At 63.4% G+C, this 17,045-nt stretch overlaps 2 protein-coding genes across 3 annotated transcripts; both read left to right on the forward strand.

Annotated features, from left to right (window-relative positions):
- The first annotated feature begins 534 nt into the window (after nucleotides 1–534).
- Nucleotides 535–4,806, forward strand: SNX12 (sorting nexin 12). Its single transcript, XM_027465155.3, has 4 exons — nucleotides 535–774; nucleotides 2,184–2,279; nucleotides 2,474–2,598; nucleotides 3,087–4,806. The coding sequence occupies exons 1-4, from the start codon at nucleotides 610–612 to the stop codon at nucleotides 3,187–3,189; spliced, it is 489 nt and encodes a 162-aa protein (XP_027320956.2). The 5' UTR covers nucleotides 535–609; the 3' UTR covers nucleotides 3,190–4,806.
- Nucleotides 4,807–10,014: 5,208 nt separating this feature from the next.
- On the forward strand, nucleotides 10,015–16,844 carry SLC7A3 (solute carrier family 7 member 3). 2 transcript variants are annotated; one of them, XM_027465141.3, is made up of 12 exons: nucleotides 10,015–10,174; nucleotides 11,646–12,053; nucleotides 12,247–12,405; nucleotides 12,486–12,666; nucleotides 12,802–12,914; nucleotides 13,597–13,819; nucleotides 14,014–14,153; nucleotides 14,233–14,335; nucleotides 14,598–14,809; nucleotides 15,262–15,428; nucleotides 15,659–15,767; nucleotides 16,007–16,844. In XM_027465141.3, the coding sequence occupies exons 2-12, from the start codon at nucleotides 11,684–11,686 to the stop codon at nucleotides 16,135–16,137; spliced, it is 1,908 nt and encodes a 635-aa protein (XP_027320942.3). In that variant the 5' UTR covers nucleotides 10,015–10,174; nucleotides 11,646–11,683; the 3' UTR covers nucleotides 16,138–16,844. The 2 variants fall into 2 exon arrangements, with proteins under 2 accessions (XP_027320942.3, XP_027320943.3); XM_027465142.3 differs by lacking the exon at nucleotides 10,015–10,174 and adding an exon at nucleotides 10,554–10,817.
- Nucleotides 16,845–17,045: the final 201 nt, after the last annotated feature.

Below are 17,045 nucleotides of genomic sequence, written 5' to 3' on the forward strand. Positions count from 1 at the left end.
GCGGGGAGGTGGAGAATAGGCCGGGTGCGGTGGGTGGACTACAAGTCCCGGCAGGCACCGCGGAGGAGGGGAGGGGGGAACGGGGCGCGGCGCCGACAGGGGAGCGTGGCAGGCGGCGCGGCGGCGAGACTACAACTCCCAGCAGGCACCGCGGCGGCCCGGGCTTACATAACCACCGCCCCCGCGGTGTTTTTAAGGGCTGTGCCCCGCTTCTGGGCCCAGCCTCGTACCCCTCCCGGCCCGGCCTCGCACCCCGCGCGGCCCCACCGGGTCCCCGCCGTTTTGGTGCGGGCGCTGCGCGGGGAACCGGCGAGCGTGTTATCTCCATGCAGATTCCGGGGCCGCGGTGCGGGGCTGCCCCGCGCCATGAATAGCTATAAACGGGCGGTGGGTGGCGGCCCCGCAACCTGAATAACCACCGCGTTATGCTGGCAGCCTACGGACAGCAGGCCGCTATGCGCGGGCGGGGCGGCGGAGCCCGCGGCCCGGGACCATGGATAAGGGCGGATTTATGCAGGCGGCCTATGGGCGGCGGGGCGCAGTGCGCGGGCGGGGCCGCGCGGGCTGCGGCAGGGAGCGGGCCGAGGAGGAGGCTGAGGCGGCTCCACCATGTCGGAGGCGGCGGTGGCCGACACCCGGCGCCTGAACGCCAAGCCGCAGGACCTGACGGACGCGTACGGGCCGCCCAGCAACTTCCTGGAGATCGACATCTTCAACCCGCAGACCGTGGGCATGGGCCGCGCCAGATACACCAGCTACGAGCTCCGCATGAGGGTGCGGCCCCCGCCGGGCGGCGGGCACCGGGCCGGGGACGAGGCCCCGGGGAGGGCCGGGGGTCGGGGCAGGGCCTGAAGGGGGGGCTCGGGGCCTCGTCAGGGGCTCGCCCGGCCTCAAGGTCAGCGAGGCGGGGCCGTGGGGGCCTCCTGTGAGGGTGTGGGGGGGGTTATGGGGGGGCTATGGGGGGGTGGGGGTGGGTCCGGCCCCTGCGCCTCTCCCCTCACACAGCCCCGGGGGTGCTGCAGGCCGCGGCTGTTCTCTCGGGCAGGTCCTGGGACGTGTGGGCAGGGCCGTCTGCCCAGCCCTGGGCGTGAACTCGGTCGATTTACCCAAATTTTGTGGTTCTGGGGAGTGCGGGGCAGGTGGAGGGCCTGGCCGGGCTGAGCTGGTGAGCCCTCCGAGGTATCTGACAGCTGAGCAAGTGAAACTGAGCGTCCCCCGAAGAGAAACTTGCTTGCAGTGGCTGTCATGGTGCTGGCACAGGCCTGTGCTCGCAGCATGATTTATAACTGCTGAGTCTCCGCTGCCTAACGGAAGAATTGGATGTTTACTTTTCTTTCTGTCCTGATTCTTGGTCCCCGCCAGCCTGTTGGCAGATGGCAGTGAGAACCTCGTAGTCTCACTGAAACCAGCTCTTGTGGACAGACTCTGAAGGCAGACAGCTTTATTTTGCAGATCTGACCCTGAACATAGTTAACTGTGTTGCAGTGGTACCTGCATATGGGGCTGTGTGTCAGGCTGTGCTGCCTTAATCCCCTTCATGTTTCAGAGTGTCTCAGTAGTGCAGAGATGAAGTCCCTGTAGCTGCCAGTCTTTAGACTTTTTGGCAGGAGGAAGGGGAATTGCTGCAAGTTGCTCTGGTGGCACAGGCCCACCAGAAAAAAAGCTGCTCATCCGTTAGGGTGTGACGGTCTGTTCTGAGAGGAGATTGTAGCACCAGGTCTGGCCTTGGGCAGTCATAGGGACAAGATTTCATCCCTCATTTCTTCCATGGAAATGCCACTGTCGGGTAGGAGGTTCTTCTGCTCTGCAGGCTGCCATGAAGCTGTCTCGTAGATCACCTCAAAATGGAGTGAACTCAGGAGAAAAAAAAAATAAAAAATCAGCCTTGTCTGCATTTGTAAGCCCTGGTTTCAGTGTGCGCCCCTGGGTGGGGTGCGTGTTCCTGAAATAGTAACTTGAGGGGGAGGGAATGGCTGGCTCCAAGTAGCCTGGCAAGTGCTTGCTTGATTCTGAAGGGCTTCGGTGCTTGTGCTCTGTCCTGAATAATGAAGCTGGGTGTTCTTGTGATGCGTTCTTCTCTGGGGGCTTGGTTTTCTAAGCACAGCTTCAGGTTTCAGTTGCATGTTGAAACGCTATCTGGCTTCCGAAGCAACCTGCAAATTAACTGCTGCTCTTCGTTACAGACAAACCTCCCGATCTTCAAATTGAAGGAGTCATGTGTGAGGAGAAGATACAGTGACTTTGAATGGCTGAAGAACGAGCTGGAGCGAGACAGTAAGGTGAGGTCCAGCTCAGACCTGCCTGTCCCTGCCAGTGGGTCACATAGGAGCAGTTGTAGTGACAAGAGGCTGTGGTGGGGCAGCTTCGGGGCTTGATCTCTGGCCATGTGGTGGTGGGAGATGAGTGTGAAATGCTTTAGGATGCCCTCTCACAGGTGGCACTTCTGCTGACAGGAGTGGTTCTTTGCTTTCAGATTGTAGTGCCACCGCTGCCTGGAAAAGCTTTGAAACGACAGCTTCCCTTCCGAGGAGACGAAGGCATCTTTGAGGAGTCCTTCATCGAGGAGCGGAGACAGGGCCTAGAACAGTTTATTAACAAGTAAGCTTGGTGTCCTGGGCTTGCCGTGTGCCTGCCCTCCCAGCTACTGCTGGCAGAAGAGGGTTGTGGGTTCACCAGGAAGGAGTCTTGATCATGCAAGGGCTGTGCTAAAGGATGGTGTCTGCTGCCAGGTGATGAAACCACAGCTGTGAAGTGAATCCTACCTCCGGTGTAGGTTGTGCTCAATGCTCTGTTCTGAGAGGGAAGCAGATATTAGCAAAATGGCTGTTAGAGACCTGCTGCCTGGGCAGTGTTGGCTCAGGATGTTTGTGATCTGCTGCAGTGCATGCTGTGGGGTGTGTGCTCTGTTTAAGCAGCTGTTTCTGGCCCTGCTGTACTGACCTGCTGACCTTGGCCGGAGCCCAGCAGGGCTGTGCTCGGAGCTGGCTGCCCGTGAATGAGGCCTGCCTTGCTCTCTCCCCACAGAAGTGGGAGTGTGGGGTTCTCGGCGGTGCCTTTGCTAACCTCCACATCTGATTTTCTTCCAGAATTGCTGGACACCCACTGGCACAGAACGAGCGCTGCTTACATATGTTCCTGCAAGAGGAGACTATTGATAGGAATTACGTCCCAGGGAAAGTGCGCCAGTAGGAGCACCTGGCACTGTCTTCCTCCATTCCACCCTCCCTCCTGCAAAAATGACATTTATTTTTACACTAAATCTGTCTTCTCTGAACCAGCTTTTCCTCTCTTGAACCTCCCAGTTTGTTCAGTATTTTCCTCTTTTGTAACTGGCAGCAGCTTGTTCTACTGGGCTGTGGTCTTGGCCTAAAGCTATGAAGATTTATGCAAGTGAATGTGTTGTCCCGCACCTAGCGGCAGGTGTGAATAGGTGTGGAGCAGGAACTTGCTTATGGCATTATGGTGTAGGAGCTGCCTCTCTCCCTGTACAGAAAGGTATGAGATGACCTTCACTCCCCTGTCCATGCAGCCCCAAGCATCTCTGCAGGAGACTCTGAAGAATAGCAGTTGTCATGTTGGTCAGTGATTGCATCAGGTATTAGAGTTTTAGTAAGGCTTATCCAAAACAGTGAGTAGGTGCCTGGGTGTGTTGGTCCCTCGTCCACCCCGTTCGCCCTGCATGAAATCCCCATTCTTCACTGTCTGGAAGTGCTGAGACCCAAGACTTACTCTAACCCTGCTCTCAGCCTCCTGCGTACAGACCTGTTTGGTGTATTAGTGTTACTCCCCCTCCTTTCTTGCGTGCTGCTGGCAGCTCGGGGGGTTTCCACGCCGTGCGCTCTCCCGATGCTCCGTGAGAGCGGTTTGGTGCGTGGAAGCTGGGCTAGCCCGGGCTGTCGCAGCGTGAGCTGCGGTGCCACGGCCCAGGCTTTAAAAACGCCACAGCCAGCTCTGCTGCGGGCTGCTGCCGTGGCATTTCCAGCAGCACCCGGTTCAGCCGAGCTGCGCTGACCTTATCCCGTGCCCCAGCTGCGGAGGGGAGGGGAAGGGACCAGCCTGGCCGAGGAGCAGGAGGAGGCCGGGGGCTGTTGCAGCTGCAGGAGGAGCCTGGTGCGAAGCGAGGGTGGCACCACCTCTCCAGAAAGGGATGGCAGAAAGTTGCTGGGTCAGTCCTGGGCTAGAGGCTTGTGTGTGGAGCAGGGTTAAGGACTGATAGGTTTTGTTTGTGTTCTGTTTTTTTCTCTCCGATGAGCTAGGTGGTCACTAATGTGGAAGGGAAGGCACAAGGCTGGTCAGGGAACCGTCCAGAGCTCGGGAGAGACCACGAGGCTGTGACTTGTTGCACCAGAGCCGTCCTTTGGAGACTCCTCTGGCTGTCACAGCTGCATCGAGCAAGGCTTGGCCTCTGCTCGGGGAGCTCCTCGGGTCAACACTCGGTCACTTTGTGGCAGCGTGGTTGAGCCTTTCTCGGGGCACAGGCCTGCGGTGGCTGACCTCCCGTCCCTGCCAGGCTTCCTGCCCAGCACGTCCCCCAAGGTCTCTGTCACATCTCCTGGGCTTTCTGCTGAGGACCTGGTGCTCGTGGGCGAGAGCTGGATCTGAGAGACGAGGACGAGTTGCTGAAACCGGGAGGGAGCTGCTCCAGGGGCTGGCGGAGGCGGCCGTCCCCTGTCCCCCCGCCAGCCCTCGCTTGGGGTGGGCTCCCCTCATCCCGCGTGTCCCGCTGCGGGGCTGCCTCCGCACGGCTGTCCCCCCCCGTCCAGTGTAACCTCCGGGTCCGTTCGCATTAAACCACTGTGAAGCCGAGTCTCTGCCTCGTCCTGTGGGCTCGGGGAGGGAGGGCTGGGGAGGGCCGGGCTGGGGGTATGGACACAACTGGGGTCAGACTCCTCTCGGCAGAAGGCGCAGCGGCTTGGGATGGCCGGGATGCAGCGAGCGGGGCCGGGTTCTTCCCCAGGAGCCACTACCGGGCCCGTCACCTCCACACCCGTCACCGCGCCGCTGTGCCCCTCGCTGCCTCCTGGGGTGATCCCCGGGGAGCTGTGGCCCCCCTCTCTCCTCGCCCGGCTACAGCCCCGCAGGACTGCCTGCTGTGGGGGCCAGGAACCCCCCAGGGCTGGCTGGGGCCGGGAGCCGCAGCAGCGAGGCTCACCCCGCACCCAGGTAAGCCCTGGCTGGAGGGAGCCCGGCTCCGGGCACCGCGGGCTCCTCTCCCTGTGCCCAACGCTCTCTGTGTCCCCCAGGTACAAAGCCGGGTGCCAAGCCCAAGCTGCAGCGTGCCGGTGGGGCTCCATCTGCCATACCCAGACCCATCCCCTGGGACAAGGAGACGGAAAGTAAGCGGGCAGGGGTGCTTGGGGGGGATTTGGCTCCTAGAAGGGAGCAGGGAAAGGCCTGGGCTGCAGCGTGGAGAGGGATTGGGGAGTGGGGAGTGCCTGGAAGCATCCCAGGGGATGCACTTGTGCTGTGAGCGGTGCCTGGCCTTCCACCCACACGCACCGGTGACCTTGGGGTCTCTCCCCGTGGTCTCTGCAGCTGCTGTCAGGGCTGCGGGTCACAGACAGCCCTCCAAGGGGCCTTCTACAGCAATCCCTGCCATGGCTTCTCGCTCCCGACCGTGGCCGCCAAGAAAAGTGGCTTCCCTCAAGCTCTTACCTAGGTAAGGGGGAGCCTGGCAGAAGCCCTCTGGGCTCCAGTGCTGTGGAGGAGGAGGGCTGGAGGCCTGGGGAGGTCGCTCAGCATTCAGCTGCAGAGTCCAAGGCTGATCCTGAGGAAAGGACAGGAGGGGGCAGTGTGTGCTTAGGCTCAGAGGGAGGGCAGTGAAACGCAGAGCAAGCAGCCAGGCTGCACCAAGTCCCTTTCCCTGGAGGGGAACCCAGACTGAGCCCGAACAGACCTGGTGCTCTGGTTCACCTGTGGAGCAGGGAGCGGCCCCGGCTGCTAGCAGGGCTCTGATGCTTTTTGTTTTGGGTTCCTGTGCCCTACTTCAGGATCGACTACTCAGGAGCTGCCGTGCAGCAGGAGCCCAGAGCTGAAGGAAAATGCTGAGAGCACAGACCGGCTGCGTGCAGCATGGGCTGGCTGGGCAGGATGGAGGCCTGGTCCCGCACAAGCGCAGCCCTTCAGGACAGGGCAGCTGCAGGCAGGCTGCGCTCAGCCTTTCCTGGCTTGAGGCCGAAGTGCTCAAGGCCAGCTGAAAAACGAGTGTCCTGGGAGCACGCCCCAGTGGGAGGTGTTTGCGCTTCTGCATCGAGTTTTGTCGGGTTTTTGTGTTTGGCTTGGGGTGAGTGTTAGGAAACGGGCAGCCTCCCGGGGCAGCTGCGTGCAGGGGAGTGCCGCTCTTGCTGCAGAGCCCTAACTGACCTTAACCTCCCGGGGATGCTGTGTGGGTGTGCTGCCTTCCCCAGGGACTGCAGCTCCGCGATGAGCTGCCCTGTGCCCTGCAGGGGAAGGGGAAGCTGCCTCCCCTCTGCCGGGACAGCCCTGCCATGCTGCAGGGCAGCTCTCTGCCTCCCTGTGCTGCCTGGCCCCAATGTGGGAGCTGATTCTCCCTGCAGAGGGCAGAACTTGCTCGAGGGAGCCTGAGAGAGGCCTCCGAGCCCTTCTCGCAGCTCACAGCTGCTGCCGGCCTGCTGCTCCTCATCTGGACAGCGCTGTGCCCTGGCTGGGAAGGGCTGCTGGCTGTGGCAGTTACATTGCTGGTGAAAACACCACTCCTTTTGCAGGCAAGGCTCTGGGCTGTGGGGAGGCAGCTCCTGCTGCCTGGGTGCGCACCGGGGCTTGGGCCAGAGGGAGGAGGTGGTTTTGCCTTGGGGCTGCCAATTTCTGAGCTGGCACCTGAGCTGTCCTGGCCTTTCCTTGGTGTTTACACAAGCCCTTGTGCACTTGCTGCATGGCTTTCCGTCCTCCCCGGTGCTCAGGGGACTACAGGCTTCTGGTCAGTTAGTTTTTTAAGGAAGTTTTGAAAGATTTACAACCCTCAGGGCTGTTACCATTGTCGCTGTTATACCTCCTGACGTTTTGGACGCATCCCAGTATGGGGTCAGGAGAGCCCGTGCTGGGGCTGACCCGTGGGTCACTGCACCCCACTGACACCCTGCCCTCGCCAGTCGGCAGGTGATCGGCTGTCCCAGAAGCTGGAGTGTTTACAGAAGCAGCTGGAGCTACTGAAGGGCAAGCTTGGAACGTGGAGCTGCCTGCTCCGGGGCTGGAGAGCTGCAGCACAGCTGGCTCCCTCTGTGCTTGTGCCAGGAGCCCAGGGCCTGCTTCTCTATGGGGAGGGGGCTGGCTTCTTGTCCGGGGGGTAGAGCAGGACCCCAGTCGCTGCCCCAAAGGGTCTGAGGGCAGGTCAGGACAAAGCTCGTGGCCTTTCCCGTGGGGCAGGTGCTGAGTGCTGGGAGCAGCAGGGCTGTGAAGCTGCTCTTGTTCCCCAGGAATCCGTCCAGAAGATGCAGCAGTGGACGAGAACGGTGTCTTGGGGAGAGGCTGACAGCGTGGGGACAGACACAGCAGCGACTTGCCCAGGCACCTCAGCTGCTGGGCCAGTGATACTTGTGGGGCACTTGAACAAATGGGTATTTTATTTCCTTGTATTTGAAATAAACTTTTTTTTTTCTTTTCTCAGTGCTGCTTCTTGTCCGCTGGCAGGGGGTCAGCGCCCTGTGCTGCCCGTTCTTTCTGCCCAGCCCCTTGGAGAAGGGCAGCTCCGTGCCAGGCTGCGGCTGCTTCTGCCAGAGCAGCCCCGTGGGTCTGCTGCACGCAGGGAGGAGGTGGGTGGTGCTGCTCTGGCCCTGGGGAATCCTTTCTGGAGAACCTGAAGCTTCTATGCAGGATGTTTGGACGTGCTGGTGACAGCCGTGGTGGTGGCAGGCGGCTGCATGGGGAGGTTTCTGCCTTAACCTTCGTGCTGGGAGCGGGAAGAGCCAGCGCTTGCTGCTGGCACGTTTGGCTCCTACAGCTCTTTGCTGCTTCTTACCAGTTTAACCAGTGGCTTGCTTGCAGGGCATGGAAGCAACATGTGGGGGCTCCGTTCTTCCCCGTTCCTGCCTGCCAGTGCTGGAAGCGCTGCTTGCAAGCCCTGCCATGCTGCTTTCTGTCTGTGGTAGGTTGATGTGGGTGCCTCGTCCAACTGCCTCGCGTCAGGGTGAGGCCCTGGTTAAGTCCTGCTTTATGCTGGCAGTGCCCCAGGGCTGGGCCGGGCAGGCTGGTGTGCTCCTGCTCCCCTCTTATCTCAGGCTGGCCTTTTTGGCCACCCTTGGGTGCCACAGGCAGCCTGTGCCCCTTCTGGGGTGGCTGCGAGTTCCTGGGGCAGCTGTTTGGGGATGCTCTGTCACGGAGCTCTGCTCGTGGCAGGGGATGAGGCTCCATGGGCTGGTTCAGCTCTGCTTCTGCAGGGCTTTTGGCCCCTTTCTGGCCTGGAGCTACCTCCTCCCCGTGCTTCCTTGTAGCGCTGGCTACGTGCACCCTGCTGCTGCCTGCCTTCCTGCTGCTCCTGTTGGGACGTGCGCTTGGCTGCTCTGCGCCTCTGCCTGCCCCCAGCCCTTGGCACCCGTGCTGCCGGGTGAGGGCCCCACGTTAGCTGGGGGGGGCGAGGACAGGGCACTGTGACGATGAACACGGAGCTGCGTGGGAGGTCTGGGAGCTGGGGGTGGCTTTGTCCTGCTCTGTGCCCGCTGCTACTCCCTGTCCCGCAGCATCCTCCGGGGGGCTGCTGGAAGATGGTTTCTGGGAACGGGCGAGTCGCGGTGTCACCACCCACCACGCCACTGCTCCGGGCACTTCAGCCTCTGCTCGGCAGGGCTGGGTATTTCCCCCAGTGCGTCCCTGCCTTGCTGCACCCCGGGGCGCCCCGGACCTGCCCTGCAGTGGCGCCACTGCCCACGCACCGCGGGGCCTTGGCCTGGCCCAGCCGGGTCCCTGCCGGCAACCTGAGCAGTAGCAGAAGCGTCTGGGGCGCTAACAGTGAGGCCGTGGGGGATTTCAGCATCTTGATCTTGAGCTCGCTTCCTTGCTGGCGGGGAGCTGCGGCGGGGAGGGGAGAGGAAGGGGCGTTGCTGGGACACGGTTCATTCATCTGCGAGGGAAGGGAGTGAGCGTGGTGCTTGCATCATGGCCTGGCAGCCGCACGCACAGGATGCCGCCGCCGTTCCGTTTCCATTGCCTTGAGCTCATCATTTTTCTGAGCGCGCCTTTTTTGTCTTCCGGCCCTTGTGCGTGCGAGCGCCGGGGTGAGGCGGGCGGGCAGGCACCCCTGCAGGGCCCTGCCCAGCACTCCTGCCCGCTCTGCTGCCAGCAGCTCCCACCTGGGAGCCTCCCATGCTGGAGCCAGACTCGCCTGCGCTGCCGGCACCCAGGCAGGGAGAGGCTGGCTCGCATCCCAGCACCGCTCCTGAGCGAGGCGGCAGCGCTGGATTGCATCAGGAGCTGGGTTTTGGGAGCCGGTGTGTGCCTCGCTCCTGACACCCGGCCCTTCCATGAGGGGAAAGTGCGTTAGTGCCCGGCATTTCTTCCCAGAGGGGATCCCCGTGGCGCAGAGCCGCCTGTTGCTGTCGGAGTTTCTCCACTGATCAGACAGATGGGAGAGGAGCAGCGTGCTGCCAAGTGGGACCTGCTGCTGCGCAGCACGTGGCGGCAGCTCCCCACGACGTGCCCTCGGCCAAGCTCTGCCTGTGCTCCCGTGCCCCACGGCAGGGTTCACCTCCCTGTGCCACCCCTGCCCGCTGTGCCCGTGTCCGGCTGCGTGCCAGCCCTTGCCAAGCCCCGCAGCGGGCAGGTTGTGCCCTGTTGCGCCCTGCTGCCACGTTTGGGCTCCGGGACACCTCAGCCTCTGGCAGCTCAGCCTTTCCCAGGGCAGGCACGGCCCCCGCTGCTCCGGGCGTTTGATCTCCCTTTGGTTTTGGCTACTGAGGCTGGAGAGCTCCTGGGGAGGGGGGCGTTGGGAGGACGAGCCGGACCCGGCCATCGCAGCGCTGCCACTTAGGATTTTTTTTTTTAATTCCCTCTCAATCTGGGGGTTGGGCTGGGCCATCCGGCGGGCGGAGCCGGTCCGCCTCCCCCTTGTTGCTCCTCGGCGGCAGTCCCGGGGCGAGCGGAGCGGGAACGAGCCGGGCAGAGCCGGACCACGCTGAGCCCAAGCGAGCCGAGCCCAACCCAGCCGAGCCGAGCCGAGCCGCCGGTGAGTTCGCGGCGGGCGCCGCCGCCGGGCCGGGCGCAGCCTGGCGCAACCGGTGCCGCGCTTGCATCAGCCACGGGCACCACGTGCGGCCGGTACCGGCGGCCGCCCGGGGACGCGGAGCCGCTGTGGAGGCGGCTCCGGGACGGGGCTGCCCCACCGGGAGCCTCCCGGTGCCGCTGCCGTGCGCTGCTCTGCCCCGGCCGCCCTCGGCCCCGTGCGCGCTGCCGGGAGCGTGGCGGCGGGGCTGGGCGCGGGCCGCCTGCCCCGGGCCCGGGGCTCGGGGCTCGGGGCTCGCCCCGTTCAGCGCCGAGCTGGCGGCTGCCCCGAGCCGTCCTGCCCCGAGCTCCGGCTCCGGGCTGCTCGGGGGGGAGCGGGGCTCCCGCCGTGCCCGCGCCTTGCGGGGCTGGCTTCGGGCATGGGGAACCCGCGGGGACGTCCTGGAGACGGCTTGGACGTGGCCCCGGGGAGGGTGCCAGCGCTGGGGCACTTGTGCCATCGGAGCTGGCCCGGTCCCGAGCGGGGCTGCCTCGTTGGGTAAGGCTGGGAGCGGCACCCGGCAGTTCCGGAGGAGCTTTCATCAGCCCCGGGCTGGCCGGGGGCTCACGGGGAAGCAGCTGAGCTGGTGGCGACCAACGCAACGCTGGTAATTCCCGGCGGGGAGTGGCTCACGGGGTGCTGCTCGCGTGTGCCCGGGCTGGTCCCTGCCGTGGGACATCGCCGCCAAAGTGCGGTGCGTGGCCCAGGCAGGAGGAGGGAACAGCTGGCACCAAGCAGGCGCTGGTGGGCATCAGGAGCCGCTTTCCTAGCGCCTTCTCTCGCTCTGTGCCCGTTGCCCACCCTGTGGGGTGCTCCTGTGCCAGAGCGTTTGGGGATGGTGGCAGTGGGGAGCAGCACCTTTAGGGTCAAAGCCCGCTGTGAGCGCGCAAGGGCCGTCCGTGCATGAGGGTTGTGTGCTGGGGACTGCGAGCCCTGCCTGCTGCCTGCCTGGCCGTGCATCCCCGCCGAGGGTGCAGTGCAGATGCTGGGAGGAATCTCCGAGTGACTCAGCCCAGCACGCCGAAGCCTCGGCTGGAGGAATGCTTTGTTTCCCTGCCATCGCCTCTGCGCACGCCCACGCGCCAGGCCGGGAGGATGCACCAGCAGTCAAGTTTGGGCTGAGGGATCTCTGGGCTGCCAAATCGGTGGGGAGTTGCTCAGAGACAGTGGGCAAGCTCTGGGACGTGCCCGGAGCCCCGGGGCATGGACCACACAGTGTTTGTCTAAGCAGTCTATTTCCCAGCACGGACTCGCTGGGTTTGTCTCCGGCTTGCTCTCCTGCCCCTGGGGACTGGCGTGGGAGCTGTGCAGGCGGGGTGTGCGCAGCCCCACACCACGACAGGAGAACCAAATGGTCTCTGCCTCGCCAGCGTGGCGGGCCTCGGCTCCACGCAGGACTCTGAGCTTCACGCTCCTACGGTGGCTTCTCTTGCAGGGTTTTCGAGCAGCTGAGCACCACCTGCGGAGGACAAGATGTTTGGGGGAAAAATGAGCAGCGTTGGGAAGAAGCTGATCCGCCGGCGTGTGGTGGATCTGAGCTCCGAGGAGACGCGTTTTGCTCGTTGCCTCTCCACGCTGGACCTTATAGCCCTGGGGGTGGGCAGCACGCTGGGGGCTGGCGTGTACGTGCTGGCCGGGGAAGTGGCCAAGGATAGGGCTGGTCCCTCCATCGTCCTCTGCTTCCTGGTGGCTGCACTCTCCTCAGTACTGGCTGGGCTCTGCTACGCAGAGTTTGGGGCCCGCGTCCCCAAGACTGGCTCTGCCTACCTCTACAGCTACGTGACAGTCGGCGAGATCTGGGCTTTCACGACCGGCTGGAACCTCATCCTGTCCTACGTGATAGGTACGTGGCGCTGCCGGACGGGCGTGGGAAGCGTGCCGGCACTGTGCTGATGCAGCCCCAGCGAGCAGTGCTTTGAGGAGCGCTGGAGCAGGGTGCGGGATGGGTGCTTTGGGGCTCAGCAGGAGCTGGTGTCGGGGTGGGAGACCGGTGCTGCCACATGCCAGGACCAACATGCAGCTTTGCCGTCGGCCAGGTACAGCCAGCGTGGCCCGAGCCTGGAGCGCAGCGTTTGACAACATCATCGGCAACCACATCTCCACCTTCTTCATGAACAAGACCACGGTACATGTGCCAGGGGTGCTGGCCGAGCGCCCGGACTTCTTTGCACTGATCCTGATCGCGCTGCTGACTGGTGAGTGTGCAGGATTGCCCCGCAGCCCCGGGGGTGACACGGTGCAGATGTGTCCCCCGCTCACACCCTCTGTCCCACAGCGCTGCTGGCCTTCGGCGTCAGCGAGTCTGCTCTGGTGAACAAAATCTTCACGGCGGTGAACCTGCTGGTGCTGGGCTTCGTCATCATCGCCGGCTTCATCAAGGGAAACATCAAGAACTGGCAGCTCACGGAGGAGGACTACCACAACCTCGTGAGCCCAGACGTGTCAAATGAGACCAGGTGAGGAGGGCAGAGGGTCCAGCCAGCCGGTGCGCAGCGCAGGGCTGGCACCGCACCGTCCCCTGGAGCACTGTGTGTGCGGGAGGGGGCCGCGCACCCCGCCGCAGCCTCACCTGCTCCGCTTCTTTCTTCCAGAATAAAAGAGTTTGGATCCGGAGGGTTTGTCCCCTTTAAGCTGGAAGGGATCCTGACTGGTGCCGCCACGTGTTTCTATGCCTTCGTGGGGTTTGACTGCATCGCCACCACAGGTAGGGCCCTAGTGAGGCTCCCTCCGTGAGCTGCTGCCAGTGGCTCGTGGGGAGGGAGCACAGCGCTCGCTCCTGGCTGTGGGAAATGGCTCATCCTGCTGCTGTGGCAACTCCATCCCCAGTTGCACCAGCACAAAAGGCCTGGAATCGGGGCTCCCTGTGAGGCATGGTGAGAGCAGGGCTGCTCCCCACCTGCCTGGGCAGCTGCGGGGCTGCAGGGAGCCTTTCAGCTGCAGAGACGAGGCTGCAGCCATGCTGGGAATTGCTGGTGCTCGTGCTCATTTCACAGCCTCAAGCAATGTTCTTTTAAATGACTAAGTTCACGTAGAATCATCTTGGCGTGCAGGGAGCCCTCTTAATTTCCCCTCATTCCTCCAGGAATCTACTTAGCAGGTTGCTGGTACAGACTGTTCTGCCCAGCCTCCTGGCCCACGGGGCTGCCAGGAGCAGCCGCCTCCTGCGCCGACCGTGGAGCCCCTCGCCGGGGAGTGTGGTGCCGCAAGGAGCACATCTGTGCAAAGCTCAGGGCTGAGGGCATCGCGGCTGCCTTACTAACCCCGTACTTATGCGGAGGATCTGGGTACAGCAGGGAGCTGGAGCTGCAGGCGGGGGCAGAGGGCTGGGCATGGCTGCGTGGAGTGGGGACGGATGGGGACAGACGCTGCCTCTTCCCTCCGTGCAGGGGAGGAAGCCAGGAACCCGCAGCGCTCCATCCCCATCGGCATCATCGTGTCCCTGCTCATCTGCTTCGTGGCCTATTTCGGGGTGTCTGCAGCACTCACCCTCATGGTGCCCTACTTCCTTCTGGACAAGGGGAGCCCGCTGCCCGAGGCTTTCAAGGCAGTGGGCTGGGAGCCCGCCCGCTACGCCGTCGCCGTCGGCTCGCTCTGCGCGCTCTCCACCAGGTAGGACCAGCCCCATCCGTGGTGCTGCCTGCCCTACTGCAGGGCTGGGGGCACGTGTCCCAGCTGAGCCCCGTGCAGCTCCTGTCCTGCTCCCAGCACAAGCCGGTCCTTTCCTGCCCTGGATGGTGGGTGCAGATGGCTCAGCTTGTCTGGCCACCACCCGGCAAGCCCTGAGCTGTCTCTCCCCACGGCAGTTTGCTGGGCTCCATGTTTCCCATGCCCCGTGTGATCTACGCCATGGCAGAAGACGGGCTGCTCTTCAAGTTCCTCTCCAGCATCAACAGCCGCACAAAGACTCCTCTTTCGGCCACTATCACCTCCGGGCTCCTTGCGGGTAAGGCTTCTGGTGGCTACCTTGTGCTCAGTCCCCCTGCAGCCCAGGGCTGTGCTCATGCTGCCCATCCTCGTTGCAGCGGTGATGGCCTTCCTGCTCGAGCTGAAAGACCTGGTGGACCTCATGTCGATCGGCACGCTGCTGGCCTACTCCCTGGTCGCCGTGTGCGTGCTCATCCTCCGGTGGGTGCCTCCTCTCCTGCTGGGTCTCGCCTTGGGGTGGATGCTTCTTGCTGGCCTCGCAGCCAGCCCGGGGTTTGTGGCCACAGCTGAAGCCTGTGAGCTGGAGGCTGCGTGGTGCCTCCAGGCACATCCGTGGGGTGGTCATTACAGGGCTGCTGGCAGTGCAGGAGGGGTACAGTGGGTGCTGTTGTGTCCCTGGGCTGGGAATATCCCCAGGCTCTGCTGCAGCTTGTGCAGCACTGAGCAGGTCCCGTCTGCACAGGTACCAATCCGGGCAGCTGAACTCCCCGAAGGCCGTGGAGATGCTGGAGCTGAACGGGAATGAGGAGGAGAGGGTTGTCATGAACCCAAGCATCACTGCCATGGGCACCAAGGAAATAGAGAAGCCGTCCCTGATGACACTCTTCAACCCGCCCTCAGACACCCCCACAGCGCTCTCGGGGCGCATCGTCTACACCTGCGTCTGCGTCATCGGTGAGTGAGTGGGAGGCAGCGGCTGATGCTCCTGGCCTGCCCTGTCCTGCCACGAGGCCGGGCTTGCTGGCTCCTTGCTGGGGAGCAGCACTGCCCCAGGGCGTGTTGGTGTGTCGGTGTGTCCCTGCAGACCTGGGAAGGGACCTGAGAATGCTCAGGCTCAGCGGGTGATCCGTGCATCAATGGTTTCATTGTGCAGGCAGAACCAGGCAGCTTAGCAAGCTCTGTGTAGGTGTTGGAGCTGGGTTTGAGCCCAGCTGAGCACAGGCTTCCCTTGGCTTGCCAGGCTGGAGAGTTCCTCCTGGTAAAGTGCTGAGGCTTTGGGGAGGATGTTGGGTGATCTGTCCGTGACCAAGAAGAGGCTCAGCCCTGCAGCCCGGGGAGTTGCCAGGGAGGTGTGGATCTGTACAGCCACGCGCTGTGCAGCACGCTGACTGCCTCCTCTCTTGCAGCCACCCTAATCACAATCATCTGCGTGGTCCTGACCCTCAAGGTGAATGCGCTGAAGGAGGCCAACGTGGGCTGGATCTCAGCCGTGGTGCTGCTCGTGGTGGTTCTGCTCGTTCCCACCATCATCATCTGGAGGCAGCCGCAGAGCAACGCACGGTTGAACTTCAAAGTGAGTGCAGCCTCTGGGAGCTTGTTGTCTCCATCCCTCTGGACCCGAGGCTGGTGCAGGATCTGCCAGGGCTTGCTGCTGGGCTTCCACCATCCAGAAATGCCCAGGGCCTGGAGCCACAGCTCTGTGAGGCGCAGCCCCTGGAGTGGAAGCACCCAGGTGGCAGAGCACCTTCAGCCCCAGCTGGGTCCCTCAGGCACAGCTGATGTGGCACCTCTTGTCCCTTGCAGGTACCTCTCCTCCCGCTCCTGCCGCTCGTCAGCATCTTCGTTAACATCCTGCTGATGGTGCAGCTGAGTGCCGGCACCTGGGCGCGCTTTGCCATCTGGATGGCCGTGGGTAGGTGTCCTGGAGGGGAGTGCAGTGCTCACATGGCGCGGGGTCTGCCCTCTGCTCCAGCAGGGTGGCCTCGTGTCCACTGGATTTGGAGAGGAGCCTGTGTGTGCTGGGCAGCCTGCCGGGTGGGCTGGGCGGTGTGATCCTGGTGTTCTGGCTTCTGCCCATCAGCGGGGCCTCCCCGGAGAGGTCGTTATGCTGGCAGCCCGCTACCGTGCATCTCACTGTAGGATCTCTTGCAGGTTTTATGATTTACTTTGGCTACGGCATTCGGAACAGCGTGGAAGGGAAGAATGCGGAGCCCCGTGCCGTGGCCGAGAAGCCTCTGCACCACCCCGAGCCAGACCTCAACCCCAGGGCCACCGCGGTCTGACGGAGGCGGCGGCTGCGATTGACACCGGTACTCAGAGGACTCTGCCAGTATTCCTGCGCTGGGACGGGGCTGCAACCCGCACAGGCATCCCCCAGCCCATGGGGAGCGAGCCCAGACCCCGTGGAGCCGGGCCGTGCGCTGCCCTTTCCCCTCGCGGAGCAGAGGTTGGGGAGCCGAGGCCCCGGGCCGGGTGGGCGAGCCGGTGGCCCGGAGCTGCTCCCTGCAATCCCCCCCCCGCCGAGGGGCAGCGACACCGGCACGGCCCTGTCACCGTGGAAGCTGCTGTCAGAAGTGCTGCTTTGCCTTCCCACGAGAGGCCCGTGTGATGGTACAGCTTTATTCGTGCTGCCTGTCCCTGTGGCCGTGGTCACCTCCTCTGTGTGCTTCCCGCGTGCCGGCTGTGTAGGCGCAGTTGTGGCCGTGCCCGGAGCCCTGCGGGGAGGCTGCAAGCGGCTCGTCCTGGCACTGCTGGCGCCCTGGGGCTCTCCAGCAGCACAGGGCTCAGCCACCCGAGGCCCCACTCCAGTTTTGTGCCCCACGCTGAGCCCTGTGCCGCTGGAACCACGCCGCTAGGTGTGAGCGTCTGGCTCAGTTGCCTGCGAAGATATCAGCAGTAGAGACGTGTCAGTGTCTGTACTCGTCTGCCTTTGTACGATTGGTGTTTTAATGTCAATTTTTATACCTATTAAACTCTAAGTGTTTTTTAACCGCTTTGCTCTCTTGGCCCGGCTGTGTCTTGCTTTAATGCCCGTGCTCTGCAGCCTGAGCTGGGGCTTGTGAGGGAGCAGAGCAGGGCAGGACCGCGTGCCCCGCTGGGCCGGCTGCCAGGCACTGCCGGCACAGAGCAGGGCTTGGCCACAGCCGGGGGGGTGGGAGAGAGACCCACGCTCATGGCCAAACCTCCCACG

This window comes from Anas platyrhynchos, chromosome 10 (genome assembly GCF_047663525.1).
Source record: "Anas platyrhynchos isolate ZD024472 breed Pekin duck chromosome 10, IASCAAS_PekinDuck_T2T, whole genome shotgun sequence".
NCBI lineage: Eukaryota > Metazoa > Chordata > Aves > Anseriformes > Anatidae > Anas > Anas platyrhynchos.

Excerpts from the sequence above, each read along its gene's own strand:
- SNX12 (XM_027465155.3), top strand. The coding sequence starts at position 610 with ATGTCGGAGGCGGCGGTGGCCGACACCCGGCGCCTGAACGCCAAGCCG. Across the intron at positions 2,280-2,473 it reads AGCTGGAGCGAGACAGTAAG|ATTGTAGTGCCACCGCTGCC; the intron begins GTGAGGTCCAGC and ends CTTTGCTTTCAG. Across the intron at positions 2,599-3,086 it reads CTAGAACAGTTTATTAACAA|AATTGCTGGACACCCACTGG; the intron begins GTAAGCTTGGTG and ends ATTTTCTTCCAG.
- SLC7A3 (XM_027465141.3), top strand. The coding sequence starts at position 11,684 with ATGTTTGGGGGAAAAATGAGCAGCGTTGGGAAGAAGCTGATCCGCCGG. Across the intron at positions 14,336-14,597 it reads GTGTGCGTGCTCATCCTCCG|GTACCAATCCGGGCAGCTGA; the intron begins GTGGGTGCCTCC and ends CCGTCTGCACAG. Across the intron at positions 14,810-15,261 it reads CACCTGCGTCTGCGTCATCG|CCACCCTAATCACAATCATC; the intron begins GTGAGTGAGTGG and ends CCTCTCTTGCAG.